The 16,756-nt window shown below is 53.2% G+C and overlaps 3 protein-coding genes across 3 annotated transcripts; 1 reads left to right on the top strand and 2 right to left on the bottom strand.

The window, feature by feature from the left end:
- Positions 1-323: 323 nt before the first annotated feature.
- Positions 324-1,019, bottom strand: PHYSODRAFT_499162 (hypothetical protein; the record flags this gene model as incomplete). Its single annotated transcript, XM_009529414.1, has 1 exon — positions 324-1,019. The coding sequence occupies one exon, from the start codon at positions 1,017-1,019 to the stop codon at positions 324-326; it is 696 nt and encodes a 231-aa protein (XP_009527709.1).
- A 6,602-nt stretch (positions 1,020-7,621) lies between these two features.
- On the bottom strand, positions 7,622-9,026 carry PHYSODRAFT_332394 (hypothetical protein; the record flags this gene model as incomplete). The annotated part of the gene is made up of 4 exons (XM_009529413.1): positions 7,622-8,281; positions 8,345-8,480; positions 8,556-8,839; positions 8,979-9,026. 4 exons carry the CDS (start codon positions 9,024-9,026, stop codon positions 7,622-7,624), a joined length of 1,128 nt encoding a protein of 375 aa, XP_009527708.1.
- Positions 9,027-10,550: 1,524 nt separating this feature from the next.
- Positions 10,551-14,760, top strand: PHYSODRAFT_360673 (hypothetical protein; the record flags this gene model as incomplete). Its single annotated transcript, XM_009529412.1, has 4 exons — positions 10,551-10,622; positions 10,938-11,056; positions 11,135-13,379; positions 13,453-14,760. The coding sequence occupies 4 exons, from the start codon at positions 10,551-10,553 to the stop codon at positions 14,758-14,760; spliced, it is 3,744 nt and encodes a 1,247-aa protein (XP_009527707.1).
- Positions 14,761-16,756: the final 1,996 nt, after the last annotated feature.

The raw sequence follows: 16,756 nt of genomic DNA, 5'->3' as shown, positions 1-16,756 counted from the left end.
CTACTTACTCTATAGATTTTTGTATGAGAGTTTTTTTGTGAGGATGGGGCTTTAGTGAGAGCCGACCTTGTCTCGTATCTGTACCGGGGTCTGTTTTTCTCACGTCAGACCACGCTGCATTATGCAGGTGTAGCCTGAATATTCAAGTTCGGATATGCAGCTTAGTGTATGTTTAGACTTGTCCATACACATTCTCGACCGGCTTTACCCAGCTGCTTTCATTTCCCACATCCCTTTGTATACAAACCTCAAGTAAAATAAAGTTGCATATGCAGCTTAAAAAAATTGAAAATGCTTCGGGCTGGAGGGGTTTAGTACAAGCGTCATGCCCTCCCCCCACTGACCATATCGTGGTACCGAATTGTTTTATCTCCACGGAACCCGAGGGTCTTTTTGTTATCCATGTTGATCACGAAGTGAGCTTCATCCATATTAAATATGGTATCTTCATTCAGTTCCCCATTATCAAATGCCCGCTTCAGCTTTCCGAGATGGGCCGCAACACTTCGCTCAATCGCCACTTCTTTCTCGGGGCTGCATTCCAATTTGCCACATTGTTTCCGAGATAAAATATCGAAACAAGAACAGAAATGCTGAATCCATCGAGAACATACACGATCTTTCAGCATTTCTCCCTTTTCACCAATCGTCGTAGCCCGAAATTGTCCTGAAGAAGTACTTAATATATGAATCGCAATTTGATGCAGCAGCCCCCTTGACAACTTCACTCCTGTCTTTCGAAGACGGCAAAACTCGCCCAGCATTTCGCTGTACAACCACTCCACCCACGGCGCCCGTTTGCGCCCTCTGCCAGACGCTGCCTTCAGTCTCATTCGTTTCTTGACGCCACACTGCACTTTGACCACTGACTTACGTTTCTTCGCAGTGTGCTGGGCCCGCTCCTTCCACCATCGGCTAGCCTTCTGTAGGTTTGCTTTCTGATTGCCGGGAACAATGCCAGGAAACTGAGCCACGGCTTTGGAGGGTAGTCTAGTTTGCCCTTTACCATGAAGTTTCATCATGAACATCACAACCCGAGTTTTGTCGGTGAGAGTTGCAACTGATTGCGGCGCCCGATGTCCTTGATAATGCTCTCTAGCATCGTCATTATTTCTGGTTCCGCTGGTAGACTCGGCTGCAGTGTCCGCGTCAGCGCGAGGGTCGAGCGTGTCGCTGGATTGGGGTGCGTTGCGGTTTGACACGGCTTCGGTCGTTCCGCCCTCCCGGACAGCTTGACGTACATCGTTAGGTTTGGCCTGGCGCTGGAGAGGTGGCTGTAGGAAAGCTGCGAGTTTGCACTGTTTTAGCCCTTTTGTCGCTTGTGCCAGTACTGGTCCACGCTTCAGCGGAGCAGCGGAGCCTGGGCACGCTTGGCACCGGATGTGGCCTCCTTGCTTCTCCTCCACAGGCACACCACAGAATGGGCGGTTTCTGTTTCCGCACAGGTCGCAAGTATGGGAAACACTGGTAGTGTCCCCTCCGCAGCCGCTGCATGTACTCGCCATTCGTACTTGTCCTTATGTCCTCTTTGTTCGGTTCCACAATGAGTGGACTGGCTCCTTTACAGAACGCGTACAATTAGTGTGGGTTGGTGGCGCCTCACGAGGGAGGCAAAAATAGTGTGGCCCATACTAATTACGCACTCACACTATTAGCGGACCCACACTAATTACACTTCTTACTGTAGTGGTAAATCATAGTAGCTTTGAATGCGACTTGCTCAAGTCGTGTTTCGAAGCAGTTTGGCTCGGAAATGGCACTTTCGGAAAGTGCCAAAAGGATGCTAATCCATGCTGGATGTGCTAAATCATGCAGGAGATGACATATGCGCACTACTTATTGTGCTTTGCAATGATTTTGCCGGCCATTTTAGACGCTAAATATGGCAAAGCCTGCTCCTAAATATGTGTGAAAGAAGATACACGACCTCCATAAATCCACCTCCTCATATATATATCGACTTGGGAGGGCCTGCCAGCAGCCATGCATTGGCCCAGTACACCACCGTCCATGATCCTCAGCACATCCAACCTCTTATGCATAATTGCCGTGTGACTAGGTTTTGTGGATGAAAGCCGACAGAATTGCAGCTGCACAGCCACAATTGCACTTTCAAAAGTGCAATTGTGGCGCTTTTAGCGTAATTCTAGGCCTCCACCCATTTATGCACCTCGATTTATCGTATATCTAGCACGTGGTCGCTATAAATACAGCAAATCTCGCCCCATATTGCCAAAATCATTGCAAAACACAATACCGTAGTGCAATAGGTAGTTCTGATTGACCATCCACGACTTACAGCAATTCGTACTCGAGTACGATTTATAGATAAGTCGTGCTCAATAAGTCGTACGAGTTACAGTCTGAAGTGCCAAAAAGTCTGCAAAGCACCATATTTTCTGACTGCATTCATTCCCCCCCCCCCGTGTTTTTTTCGTTGGGTCTTTTTTCCGGTGTCAGTAGCAAGAGCCGAACTCGGTCAAGTATCTGTATGTCAGTGGTCGAGTCAACGATGAGTGGGTTCAAGACAAGGCAGCGTAAGGTGGCTATACCTCCATGTTATAGGACACATAACATCCGCAAGGTATGACAGAGCGCTGGACTTTGCGTAAAAGCCCCGGTTCTCTTCGATTCGACTGCTGCATGAGAACGTTAATATTTCTGATCAGGCCATCATTGCAGCCAGATGCGAATGCGACTTTGTCTTTCATGCGCGCGGCATTGAGGAGCAAGTTAAAATCGTGAAGCTTTTTAGCAGCAGGGAAAGGTTAGCTCGAGCTCGTCCAACGCGTCTACGCGATGATAGCCGAACTTGGGGAAGTCGTGTAGTATTTACGGGATGATGATCGCATTTCTTCCGGTACTGTTAACGACGCGTTTGTAAATGCTGGTGGCGGTTCGAGTACCACAATCACAGCGGCGCGAATTCCGCGGAGAACATTTCCCCAGAAACAGTCTTGATAGTATTCAAGGAAGCCTACAATGGGGGAATATTAAGGAACTTGTCAAGCTCCTCTCCATAAGCCCCCTTCATAAAAAAAACACAAGACCCTCATCCGTTCAGCTAACCACGCACGACAGGATGTAGTCGAGCTTGTGCAAACTCGACAAGCTTATGAAGCTACCTGATGCATAAGGATCACGGTGGTAAAATCGAGATATTGCTACGGCAATATCCAGCCTGCTACTTAAGTATTAGACTATTGCGCATCAGTATCGGAGTCGTTTAATAGCTTCACGTGCATTTTATCCTATATGAAGCGATGCAACAAGCCGATCCGTTAAGTATTTTATGATAAGCAGCAATTGATGAACCCTGCACCAAGCACTAACTACGATCCTAAGCGTTGTAATTTGATTTAGACAATCAGTCTAATAGGGCATCGCTTCGTGATTAGTTAGTTTTCAGATAATTTTCTGGATGTAATTTTCATGTTCTCGTTCGGTTTGTGAAATTAGGTTAATTAATGAACCCCGCATTTGTCAAAGGAGATCCAACGATTAGTATCGGTGTTAGTTGATGCACACGAACATCTTGCCATCCATGCATGTAGTCGGCATGGGTAAATGATTCTGTCATGCCGTTCGTTTGTAAGCGTGGGGGTCCGTAATATTCGAGAGCGAGCGGACTTGAGATTATGCGGGCGAGGCTTGGTAGTCGAGTGTTGGTTAGGAAGGAAATCCGAAAGTGAATAAAAATGAGTTAGGCCAAACTAACTATCATATCCTAGTCTCCGATGCTTAAACATGAATCGTACCAACGCATACCTCCTACTTCGTCGTAGGAGAGGCGGGGGAGCAAAAAGTAAATGTTGCAGATCGTATCCAGAAAGGCAACTTCAACTTGCCTTTCTCTCAGCCAATCAGAAGTGTCAAATCTTGGGGCTCAGCCAATCAGATACCAGTATTCCACCACGTCTACCACAGTTGTCTACCATCGGCAACAACTTCACAGCAAGCACGTGCCTCGATACGGAGACACACAACTAGACTGCGAAGTGTACAATCGCAACTCCCCCACTCAATTCGCAGTCTACCCGAGCATCTCAGTGATCTTACTGCGCTCCAGCAGATAGCAAAGAGTCTGCGTTGAGAGTCCTTTGGTCAGGAAATCAGCGAGTTGGTTCTTGGACTCAACGTAGTCGAGCTCCACAACACCACTCGTGATCTTCTCGCGGATGAAGTGATAGCGGATGTCGATGTGCTTGGTGCGAGCCTGGTAGCCGACATTATTCGCCAACGCCATGGCACCGTGGTTGTCGTCGTAGATCACCGTAGGTCCATCTTGCTCCGCACCCAAATCCTTGAGTAGTAGTCGCATCCACACCACCTCCTCCACACATTCGCTGAGTGCAATGTACTTCGCCTCAGTCGAGCTCAGCGCGACCGTCTTCTGAAAAGTCGATCGCCAAACCACGGGAGCATCACACATCATCAGCATCATTCCGCTGACAGAGCGTCTGCCGTCGCGGTTACCAGCCCAGTCGGCGTCCGAATACGCGACGAGCTCCGTGCCAAGCAATTCATCGTAGACGATTCCGAGATTCTTGGTCTTCAACAGGTACCGTACCACACGGATACCAGCATCCCAGTGCTTCTCACCGGGGTTCTCCAGATAACGACTCAGCTTGGCCACTGCAGCTGAAATGTCCGGTCGAGTTCCACACGCCAGGTACATCAGACTTCCCACGAGAGAGCGGTACGGCTTCGACTTCATCTTGGCCTTGTCCTCCTCGTTTTGGGGTTCGTCCACCTTGGTCAACTGCACACTTGGGTCAAGTGGAGTCAGGCACGGCTTCGCATTCCGCTGGCCGAACTTCTTGATGATCGACGCGGTGTACGCCCACTGGCAGATGTCCATCGTCTTGGCCCCCATGTCGTAGTCGATCTCGATGCCAAGGATGAATCGAGCGCGTCCGAGGTCCCTGATGCGAAACTTGTCCGCGATGCCTGCCTTCACCGAGCCAATGATAGTCCGCTGGCGAGATGCAATCAGCATGTCGTCGACGTAGAGACACACAATGCACTCGTCGTCACCAGCACCTCTCGCGTAGACACACGGGTCGGCATCAGCAGCTCGAAATCCCATGTCCTTGAGATGCGCGTCGATCGTCCCGTTCCATACGCGAGACGCTTGCTTGAGTCCATACAAACTCTGCAGTAGCAGGCAGACGACGTCATCTTCACCTTGAGCTTCAGCCAAATTCAGCAGTTCTCGAAGTCCTTCAGGCAACACCATGTAGATCTCCTCTTCGAGCTTTCCATACAAAAACGCAGTGTCGATGTCACACTGGTCAATTTCCATTCCGTCGGCGCAGCACTTCGCGAGTTTCGCACGAATGGAGTTCAGGTACACCACCGGCGAGTAGGTCTCCTCGTAGTCGATTCCATGGCGCTGCAAGTACCCCTTGGCCACAAGACGAGCCTTGTACCGAACGACTCTCCCCGTCTCATCGCGCTTCAACGCGAACACCCAGCGGCAGCCAATCGCGCGCTGGTGTTTGGGCTTGGGCATCAACTTCCATGTCTTGTTCATCATCAGCGACTTGAGCTCACTTGCGACCGCTGCCTTCCATTGGGCACGATCCTCACTCGTAATCGCCTCTTGATACGACCTTGGCACCTCCTCCGTTGCAGCCATCAGCATCCCACCGTGGATAGTGAGTTGGTTCTCGTCCGAGTTGGCGCGACCTTGGTCCACCTTCTGACGCTTCGTCCTGATCTCGGACGGCGCAACGACTTGGTTCTTGCGAGCTCCGGGTTCCTCAGGATCGTTGGTCTCTTCAATGTGACGAGCACGCGACCGAGTAATCATCGGATGGGTAGTGTACGGAACGATTGCTCCACCTGTCGTCACGTCATTCGGCAACATAGTCGGGCCGCCAACTTCAACTTCAGTCGAAACATCGCGAACAGGCACCAGTGCAGATACGCCGCCCGAGCTTGGTGCCGCTGGAGTCGAATCTTCATCGTCGTCAATCTCCAGGCGCGTCATCAGGTGATCGGGTTCCGTCGTCTCCATGAACTTCACAGTGCGCACGATTTGCACCTTTCCCGTCGCCACGTTGAGAACGCGGTATCCCTTCACACCATCCTCGTAGCCCAGGAATCGACACTTGAACGCCTTCGCATCCAGCTTCCGACGATTTTCATCGGCGATGTGGGCGTAGCCGAGTGCACCAAACACCTTCATGTTCTTGAGTTGAGGCTTGGCTCGGTGCACGATCTCGTGGGGTGTCTTGACGGTCACCGAATTCGGGATCCGGTTCATGATCCAGGCCGCCGTGTTGACAGATTCTGCCCACCACTTCTTGTCAATTCCTTCATGGTAGAACATGCAGCGCGCCATCTCCACCAAACTTCTGTTCATGCGCTCAGCCAATCCATTCTGCTGAGGCGTGTACGGAACTGTCTTCTCATGTTTGATGCCGCTGCGGTCGAGGTAGGCCTTGAACAGCTTGCCCGTGTACTCGCCGCCATTGTCCGAACGCAGGCGCTTGATCGTCTTGCCCGTTGCGTTCTCCATTGCTGCCTTGAAGATCTTGAACTTCGACAGCACCTCCGATTTCGCCTTCATGAAGTACACCGTCACGTGTCTCGAGTAGTCGTCGATGAAGGTCACTGCGTATGTGCAGCCTCCAGGTGTCTTGGTCTGTATCGGACCCATGACGTCCGTGTGCACCAACGTCATGTTCGGCGTGTTCTCGATTACGGTGCTGATCATCCGGTACTCGTCCATCAATCTGCCCAGCAGCAGCACGAGTTGGCGAGTCTCGTCCAGAGCTTCACCAATCGTCTCCATCTGCAGCACCAGCTCCTTGAGCCGGTCCACATGTGCCGCGAACCGCGTCCCGGGCTCCATCTTGAAGTTGTGCAACTTCTTAGTCACGACGAGCCGATTCTTGAGAGTGTTCCGGTTGAACTGCTCCTCAAGCAGGCGCCACGATTCAGCAGCGGTTGTCGCTCCACGGATGTAGACTTGGTATGTGAGACTCACGTCCCCAGCGATCACACCAAGGGCCTTCAGATCGTCAGTCTTCCATTGTACCGTGGAGCGGTCACTCAGCTGGTCGAACTCTGGCTTGACGATGTGGGCCGCAGTCCCTTGCGCGACAGCTTCACTCGCATGTTGAACTCCCAGTGGAAGTAGTTGTCTTCCACGAGCTTCACGGTGTCTGCGTAGCTTGGGCTCATAACCACTTGAGATTATGCGGGCGAGGCTTGGTAGTCGAGTGTTGGTTAGGAAGGAAATCCGAAAGTGAATAAAAATGAGTTAGGCCAAACTAACTATCATATCCTAGTCTCCGATGCTTAAACATGAATCGTACCAACGCATACCTCCTACTTCGTCGTAGGAGAGGCGGGGGAGCAAAAAGTAAATGTTGCAGATCGTATCCAGAAAGGCAACTTCAACTTGCCTTTCTCTCAGCCAATCAGAAGTGTCAAATCTTGGGGCTCAGCCAATCAGATACCAGTATTCCACCACGTCTACCACAGTTGTCTACCATCGGCAACAACTTCACAGCAAGCACGTGCCTCGATACGGAGACACACAACTAGACTGCGAAGTGTACAATCGCAACAAGCGGCCGCCACGCTTGAAGTTTTCCGTCGGTAGAACTCAAGACGCAGTGTCAGAACCACTCAATGCAATCTCCCAGCCACACTGCTTCTTCGTCTTGAGTAAACAGCGCAGACAGAACTGGAATGAGCAGTGCTGGACGGACCCAGTGTCCGACACGTCCATGACCATCTTTTTCAGCACACTGCACTTGGAGCACACTACCCGCCGGCAAATGGAACACGCCGTGCCCGACCCGGAATGAGTAAGCGAAAACTTGGAGAAGCTCTTCTCGCACGCCTCACAGTGCGTAGATTGCGTCGCATGACCACCAGATCGCCCGTGGCCGCTGTGCTTCATCAGCCACGTCAGCTTCTTGATGTACGCATATTGGATCAAATTCACACAGCAGAGAGCGGCATCCGCAGCGATCGCGACTGAAAGGCGGCCTGGCATCTCACCACGGGAATCAAAGAAGCCGCGAGTGTAGATGTCGACCTTGCCAGGTTTTCCCTGGCGAAAAACGTAGCAGAAGCTCATCAGTCCGCGAACGATGTTCAAGTGCGAGAGCTCGGGGATTTCTCGCAGTGCCACCGAGTGCATCAGGAAGTAGCCGACCTTCTCGCCGTTGCAGTCGCGCATGAACCCCAAGGACTCGAGGATGAGGAAATCTCGCTGCTGCACGATACCCGTGAGCACCGCTGGGTGTTCCTTGGCGAACTACTTGATGGCGAGGAAGCGGTAGGGGTCCTCCTCTGTTGGGCCCCTGATAGACGCCACGACTCGGGAGTCATCGATCCCATCGTTGATGTAAGAACTGCGCAGCTTCCACTCTTCGTTATTGGGGATAAAGCACCCGAACATGCAGTCGTCCAGTGTGCCATCCGTAGTGCCGTGAAGGGCCATGAGAGAAACTAAACTGACCTCTCAATGATGCTGTCGTCGGCAATCTCGGATGAAGAAGTCAGCGACGGCGACGAATCGCCATTCGTACCATGGCTCCTCCTGGCTGCTAATCTCCGGGCGATATCGTGAGAGTGTTTGGCTGGATGACCACGACGGACTCTCGATCACAGGAGCGGACGACTCCTTCCCTCGCTGCTTGATCGCCTTTCTGCGTTGGCGATACACATGCATACCCTCTTTCGTGCGAATCAGACGCCACTGCGGATCTCGGAGAACGCCTCCATCCGCGATGAAGGCGTCGTTCGCTGCCACAATCTCCTTCACGACGGTGTCGGCCTCTTCGATCAGCGCTTTTTGTTGGTCCTCGGACAACTCCACGAGGGGAAAGGCGTTCCTCGCAGCGTGAATTTCATTTATCTTGTGCCTTGTCAATTTCAAAAGTGCAGAAGTATGTGTGGTCCTCACTTTGCGATGAGGTTGGTTGGTACGGTAGCCACCCAACCATAGCTACCTCGATCCAACGCTGCTTGTGTGGCGGCTCTCTCCGAGAGGCGTTCATGGATGCGGTAATCGTAGAATAAACATGCTGTAGACCCCATTCACCTTATTCTTACTACAAAGTACTTCGAAGCAGTACAGTATATGAGCCATTTTACGGCTTCTGTACAAACATTTCGGGGATTAACATGTAAACCCACGACAATGGTATCCGATAGCCTTTAGATCGAGTTTTATTGTGCAACACCAGTGTAAGATTGAACGCCTACGTACATACAGTATGTACGCCTAAAACATCCAGAAAGTTTCACCGTACCGCTGTAAAACATGTACTTGAAAGGTGTGGTTACATTTTAAACGGTTCTTGTGCGGGTCTGGTAAGGTAGTTGGTCTGGTACGTATATTTGGCTGGTCAGTATGACCGTCAGCCTGATCCGTAAAATACCTGTAAGATACCGTGAACGTGGTGAAGGTCATGTGTATCATGTTTTAAGGGGGCGGACACTCGCCCGTTGGCTCTCGTCTGCGGACTTCAAGACGGGGGGGGGGCGCCCCTCTCTCGCTTCGCTTGGGGGGTGCCGCTGTGCGGCCTGCCCCACCCCCTTACTCGAAGTCCTCGACTCGGCCAGGCGCGGTGTCTAGAAAAAAAAATCGGGTTGCAGCGCTCCCCCGCGTGATCGGCGGGTGTTGGTGGTCAGTGAACGCACTGAGTGAGCCTCGCGCTCGCATTCGCTCGCCCTCGTCCATGAATTGATACCAGTACTTGCGTAGGCTACACGGCCTCGCCTATACTACCAGTTTATCTACAGCTAGATCGATATGTATTAGTAAGTCACCTAGGTCGCCAAGTGGTATTTCTCAGGTATGGATATGGGTCGGGCATGAAAACAATTTTATTTTTCCTGTAAAATATCCATAGGTCTGGAGAGGGTCTTACTGACCCGAAGCCTTACCAGACCCGCAAAAGACCCGTTTAATAATCTTCCAAAAGTGTGTACTAGTAGCATGATACAGATACTACTTCAAACCTGCGATCCATCCTGGATTACCTGTACAGTACGCGCTATTCCACCGACTTGAAGATAACCAGCGCAACGTGAGCATTTTCTACCAGAAATTACCGCACAACCAGATTCTCCGTACGAAGTCCATGCTAATTCTACTAACTTACTGGAAGAGATACCTTACACTGCGATGCCACGAAAGTGGCTGCACAGTCTCCGTCCTTACCCTAAAAGCTGCGGGTGCACTGTGGCATCGACATTGCAAAGTTAGCTTTGCCGCATATATACGTCTTATCTGCATGAACTGATCGTGCGCGGCTGCCTCGATGCGGCTGTATGGATACCTCACTGCCGGATCCAAAACAATTTAAATTACTTTTTTCTTGTACCGGTGGTGTTGGCCAAGAACATTTCCACTTCGATACAGGCATCGATTTTGGCGTCTGACGAGGAGATTGTGAGCTGCTTGGCTGCAGAACAAGCCCCATGAAGCAAACCGCTGTCATCTCCCTGGGCCAGCCAGAGATTAATGGTGAGGGCGCAGTTAAATGTTTGTATGCCAGTGGCCCATCCGCGCTAAGATGGCCCGAAAAGCTTTCGCTTATGCAGAGCATTGTGGCATCAATGTCATGGCGCTTCTGCTTGATACAGGGGTATTACAATAGAGCTTCTGATAGAGCTTTGGATGTCTAGCATCACAAATTTAGTGCTCCTCCTGCAGCTGTATATCATTTGAATCTACGAACCGTACTTTATTTTGTTGACCATATTAGCAATATACTATCATTTTCCTTCTCTGATGTACATGTTACGCCTGCTGTGCCGTTGCGGGCGTATATCATGGTTTTTCATCATAGGATGATGGGTGTTCGTCGCATCCAGAATCAGCAGCTCATTTATGCTGTCTCCTTAGCACCTAATTTTATCTGTCCTTGCGATTGACCACATTGTTGAAGTGCGTCGGGTAGTCTGGAGAGGCGCTGGATCCACCTCTTGTGGAGCTACTGAGACCTGAAAGCGTCATGAGCTCTGTGTGGGAAGAAGCCTACGATGAGGCCTCTGGACGCGCCTACTACTTCAACCGCCTGTACGCTCACCTCGCTCTGCCAAAACTGCACCAAACCAACGCCATGCTCTAATCCACTCACTGGTCTCTTTCGTGCAGCACGGGAGAAACCTCGTGGACACTGCCCGGTGAACCAACGTCGGAGGCTGCGGCTTCCGCTACCGAGAGCGCGTGGCAGCAGAGCTTCGACGAAGCCTCGCAGACCGCCTACTACTACAACATTTATACGGGCGAGACATCATGGACACTACCGGAAGAGGCTGGGCAAGAGACAGAAGATGTCGACCTCTCCTATCTCGTCTTCGCCGTGGTGCGTCTGCAGTCCATGTTCCGTGGATTCAGAGACCGCAAGCGAGTGCGCCGCCTCGTGAAGGCTCAGTACCAGTGCAGCACGGACCCCGACACTGGGAAGACGCTGTACACCCACTTGAAGACGAACGCTTCATCGTGGACGAAACCTGCTCTGTTCGGGCTACTTCATATCCCCGATGACGGAGGTGCCCAGGAAGAAGACGATGAGGACGACGATGCAGACGACGACGATGACGACGACTTTGAAAGTTTCCAGCAGGATGCTGCGCGTGACGCTGAGGAGGAAGGAGAGATCACCGCGGCACTCACTCAGAACGACGGTGGGGACGTCGAACTGGACGAAGCGACCAAGAGGAAGCAGCAGCGTAAATACCCCCGCTCCAAAGCCCAGCTGATCGTCGACGCTGCGGAAGATGCTGGGTCAAACGCCCAGCTCCTGGATATGAGCGGCCTGGACGCGTGGAAGCTCTCCTCTCGCATCTGGAACCTGCAGTTCCTCAAGAAATTGGTCTTGTCGCACAACTGCTTGACGCGCATCCCGTCCGGAATCCAGGACTTGATCCACCTCGAGGAGCTCGACGTGAGCCACAACCAGCTCACGCGTCTCCCGTCCTGCCTGCAGACAACGACGACGCTCACAGAGATCCGAGCGTCGCACAACTTCATCCAAGCATTCTCCCCCAAGCTCTGGAAACTTCGCGAGATCCGCTACCTCGACCTCTCGCACAATCGACTCAAGGAGCTGCCGTACGTGGAAGGAGACTTGAAGCTGCTCCGAGAAACGAGGGAGTGGCAGGTCGGCGTGGGCTTGTTGGCGAGGCTTGAAGTGCTGCTTCTGAATGACAATCGGCTCGTGGAAGTGCCCAAGTCCATCGAAAAGTGCAGCGAGCTCACGCTCTTGGACTTGTCCAACAATCAACTCACCGCATTAAGAGACGAGATCCCAGCACTCGCCTCGCTGAAACGACTGGTGCTGCATCACAATGCTCTGCGCTCGTTACCAGAAGCCATTGGCAACCTCTCCTGCTTGGAGGAGTTTGATCTCGCTCATAACCGACTGCTAACTCTCCCAGAAAGCATCGGGGCCCTGCACAAGCTCGAAATGCTTCTCCTCTTCTCCAACCAGCTGAGACTGCTGCCCAAAGAGTTCGGCGCGCTGAGCCAACTGCGCCACCTCAACCTCGACAACAACCCGAAGCTCATCAACCTCAAGGACTTTTTCGGGCACTTGTCGAGCGTCTCGTTCTTTTCTGCGTCGTCGTGCGGCATCGTCACGTTCGAGTCGTTGGACTTCCTCAAAGACTCGCCCGTTCGGACGCTCCGACTGCGACAGAACGCGCTGCTCGAGTTCCCGCTGCTCATCGGCCACGCAGCGATGCAAGACACGCTTCAAGAGCTCGTGCTGGCTGGCAACCACCTCTCACAAGTGCCACTGGCTGTGTTACTGTACTGCAGCCACCTGCAGCACTTGGACCTCTCGAACAACTCGCTGCGCGTTCTCCCCACTGAAATCGCCCACCTGCGCAGGCTTAAGGTCTTGTACCTCAGCACGAACGAGTTGCAGGAGCTGCCTGACGAACTGACGCAGCTTCCTCGCCTGCGAGAGCTCACGTGCGACCACAACCAGTTGGAGAAGCTGCCTCTGCGCGTCGGGAACCTATCGCAGTTGATAAAGTTGAATGTGTCCTTCAACCAGCTCCGCTCCTTGCCAACGTCCGTGATGGAGCTGACGCACTTGCAGTCGCTGTATGCCAGCGACAACTTGCTGTCTGGTCTCCCGCCCGCAATTTCCCGTGTGAATTGCTTCTGCGAGTTTTCCAACAACCCGTTCACTGCTCTGCAGCATCAGCATCAGCAGGACCGCCGAAGTCGCCTCGCTCGTGCCTCTAAACTGATTGACGCTGGGGACTTTGACAAAGCAGAAGAGCTCTTGTCAACGCTGATAGACGAAGTGAAGGCCCTTCCTCATGTTGACCAAAACCACGAGAGCTCTCAACTCCACTACAGACGTGGAGTGTGCCGCTTCATGCTTGTAAGCATCCACTTGACTTGCGTGCGTGCATTGTGGATTCTGATGGACTTGTGGTGTGTGTTGTATGCCACAGCTCAAGCGAGCGAGACAAGCGATCGACGAAGTCTCTACTGTGATTAGCGCTTGCGAGCAGGAAATGCACGGGGCTGAGCTCCTTCGCGCTCGTCAACTGCGACTGAAGTCGAAGCAGAAGAAAGCGCACGACCAGCAACCGGAATCGCCAAAGCTCCACTCGGACAACAGCAACGAGTTCCAGCCTGAAGATTCGGTCAAAGAAACTTACACGAAGGCTGCGAACAAGCGCTTGCAAGCCAGACAAGACCACGAACGTCTCGGCAGTGGAGCATCGAAAGACTTCCAAGTGGCGATAGAGTTCGAGTGCCCAGAGCTCGCAACCACTTATTACCTCAAAGGGCTCGTCCACATGGTGCTCCATCAATATCCTGATGCCGTCGATAGCTTGACAAGGGCGCTCAAGTGTGTCCATGCTCCACTTCCAACCCTCGAACCCACAGACAACCAGCAGGAAGCCATCGCCGAAGATGAAGCAGCCCACTTACCAACCATCCCCGAAGCAAGCGTGCAGCTCTTCTTGCGTCGAGCTGAAGCATATCGCGGCCTTGGACAACTACCGTCGGCGATTGCAGACTTGCGCCACGTTGTGTCCCACTACCCGATCCAACGCGACGTCACTGCTGTTACGACGCTCGAGAGTGAGTATCTTCAGGCCTGGGAGGCTGAACAAGCCGCCTGCGCCGTTGACGACGCCGCGTTGCTTCGTGCCTTCAATATCGAGGCTGCATCCGGTCTTGCTCGACGGCCTGAAGTCTTGGACATTCACGCTGAAGCTCTCGCCGCCGCTACAGCAAAAAAGAAAGCCGGTAGTAACAAGAGCTCAGCCACCACTACTAAGCGTTTGCCACCGGCCGAACGTTTTCGACTCGACTGCGAGGCACACATCGAGGCGCTTCAAGTGGAGCGGAAACAAGGTCGCGCCCCATTCGAAGAGATCAGCGCCCGAAGTCGCGCGTTCCTGGCCCGAGCTCGCGACTTCAAACGCGAGATCCGCGCGAACCTGCAGATGGAAATGGAGGAGACCCAGCAACGCCACATCGAGCGAGAAATCGCGCGCGAAGCCGAGAGGAGGCGCCTGGAGCACCAGCGCGAGGTCGACGAGCGGATGTCCATGAAGTACGAGGACGAGTGGATGCGCTGGTTCGTGAGCGAGGAGCTCCGCCTTGAAGACGAGCGACGGCGTTGCGCGGAAGAAGCTCAACGTCGCGCGGACGCCAAAGTCGCGTACGCTGCCAGACTCGCTAAACGCGGGGGCAAGCGGCAGGCGGCTGTGGGTCAACGCGGCAAAGGCAACTCGAGGCGCTGAACACAGAGCCCACTAAATCACCAAAACATCAACAGTTAGGTAGAAACAACAGCAAGAAGACCCTTGAGCACTAACAAGGTCAAGTGTCTAACTTGGAGGCCCTTTATTGCATCAGTCAGCTGGCTGATATTCTGCAGCCACAGGTCAGAGCCACAGCGTTTTAGCTTCAGCAAAGTCCGAGACCCACCACCTGCCCAACCCACCTCAGGACTTGTCGAGTGGGCGGTTGAAGCCGCCGCGGCGGTTCATGTACTGGCGGTACTCGCGCTTGTTCTCGCGCCTTGCGGTGCCCACGGCCGCGCTCTTGAGGTTCTCCTCCACCACTTTGCCCTTGGTGGAGTCGAAGCCCCCGAAGCCGAGCAGCAGCTGCATCTGCTCTTCCTCACTCAGGTGGGACATCGTGTTCACCTCCTCCTCCTCCTTCTGCTCGGGCTTGGGCTGCTGCACGTTCTCCTTCGGCCTGCATAGCACAAAGCAGGTAGAACACGTTAATGTTACTTTTCCCACTCTGCCATTTTTGGGCAAATATTGTAGAATCGTTCTACCTTTCGGCATCATTCGTCCTTCGAGACGTAGAGCGGGAGGTAGAACGCCGCCCGCGCGACCTGCTGCGGCTCCTACTGCGGCTGTAGGAGCGACGGCGGCGGCGCCGTTCTACGCTGCGACTGCGGCTGCGTCGGCGACTCCTACTGCGACTGCGGCGGTCCCGGCGGCGGCTGCGCGACGGAGAGCGAGAGCGAGAACGCGAAGGAGAGCGCGACGCAGACACGGAGCGGCGGCGTCTGCGGCTGCTGGAGGGCGCGTCACGGCGCCGGCGCCGGCCCAAGCTGTCGAGGGAGCCGCTGCGGCTGCGACTCCGCGGCATTTTCAAATGTTGAATATTGCGATTTTGAAGTTTGAAGTTATACGGAATTGTTATTGTCATAAATTAATATTCTGAGACGTATCGCTATATTTCAGAATGTGTATTGCTATATTTCATAATTCGCGCTCAAAACATGTAAACTAGTATGCACGCTCGTGGTTACCGTATTGTTGAAGTACCGCAAAAACCGGATAAATGCAGCACCATTTTACTATAAGACAATGTATGGTGCTGCATTTTTCCGATAGGTGCAGTAAATTCAAGTAGAACCAGATGTGATCAAAACACGGTACCAAGTTTAGATTACGGATCACTTTACGGTTGAACTTGAGAGCAGGCGATGCTCGACAGCCGTCACTGCTGGACGCGTGGCATTTCAGAATCAACCAACTCTCGAAGCCACTTCACCCCACGCGACCTCCACAATGCCCAGGGAACGAATTCCTCTGTCCTACACCAACGCTTTCAAGCTGCAACTCGTGCTCGACTACATCGCCGCCGCCAAGGACGGCATGACCAGAAAAGCGTTTTGCACGCTACGCGATGTCAAACGCTCAACGCTGCAAACATGGCAGCGGAAGCTCGATAAGCTGATCGCTGTGTCGGAGCGCCGAGGAACAGCCCACCCGTCTCGCGCAAACAGGCTGACACTTGGAGGCAGCGGCCGAGTCTCACCGTCCGCGCCTGTCGAAGACGCCGTTGTGACCTTCATCAAGGACGCGAGGCGGGAGGAACAAGTGGTGACGCGCGACATGATAATCGCAAAGGCAACGGAGCTGGCGCCGGCGTTCATGGAGAGCAAAAGCGTCGACGCGCAGCTGCAGTGGTGCGCGCGCTTCATGCGTCGCAACGGCCTAACGATTCGCCGCATCACCCACTCTGGACGAAAGACAAGAAGCGATCTAGAAGAAGCAAGGCTCTCGTTTGTCTCGGAGGTGCTGAAAGTCGCCCAGGAGCGACCCCCGCCTGGGCCTCGCGCCTAAACGAACCATTTTCAATATGGACCAAACGTCCATTTACAGTACATGGCCTCACGAACTACGGTGGAGGTGGTTGGGGCTACGCGCGTGCCAACGCTGACGGAAGGAAGCGACAGCTACCGCTGCACCATGGCCGTGACTGTTGCGGCCG

The sequence above is a fragment of the Phytophthora sojae genome, assembly GCF_000149755.1.
Source record: "Phytophthora sojae unplaced genomic scaffold PHYSOscaffold_4, whole genome shotgun sequence".
In the NCBI taxonomy this organism is placed as follows: Eukaryota; Oomycota; class Peronosporomycetes; order Peronosporales; family Peronosporaceae; genus Phytophthora; species Phytophthora sojae.
Note: the sequence above shows the minus strand (reverse complement) of the source record. Positions and strands in the feature narration are given on the sequence as shown.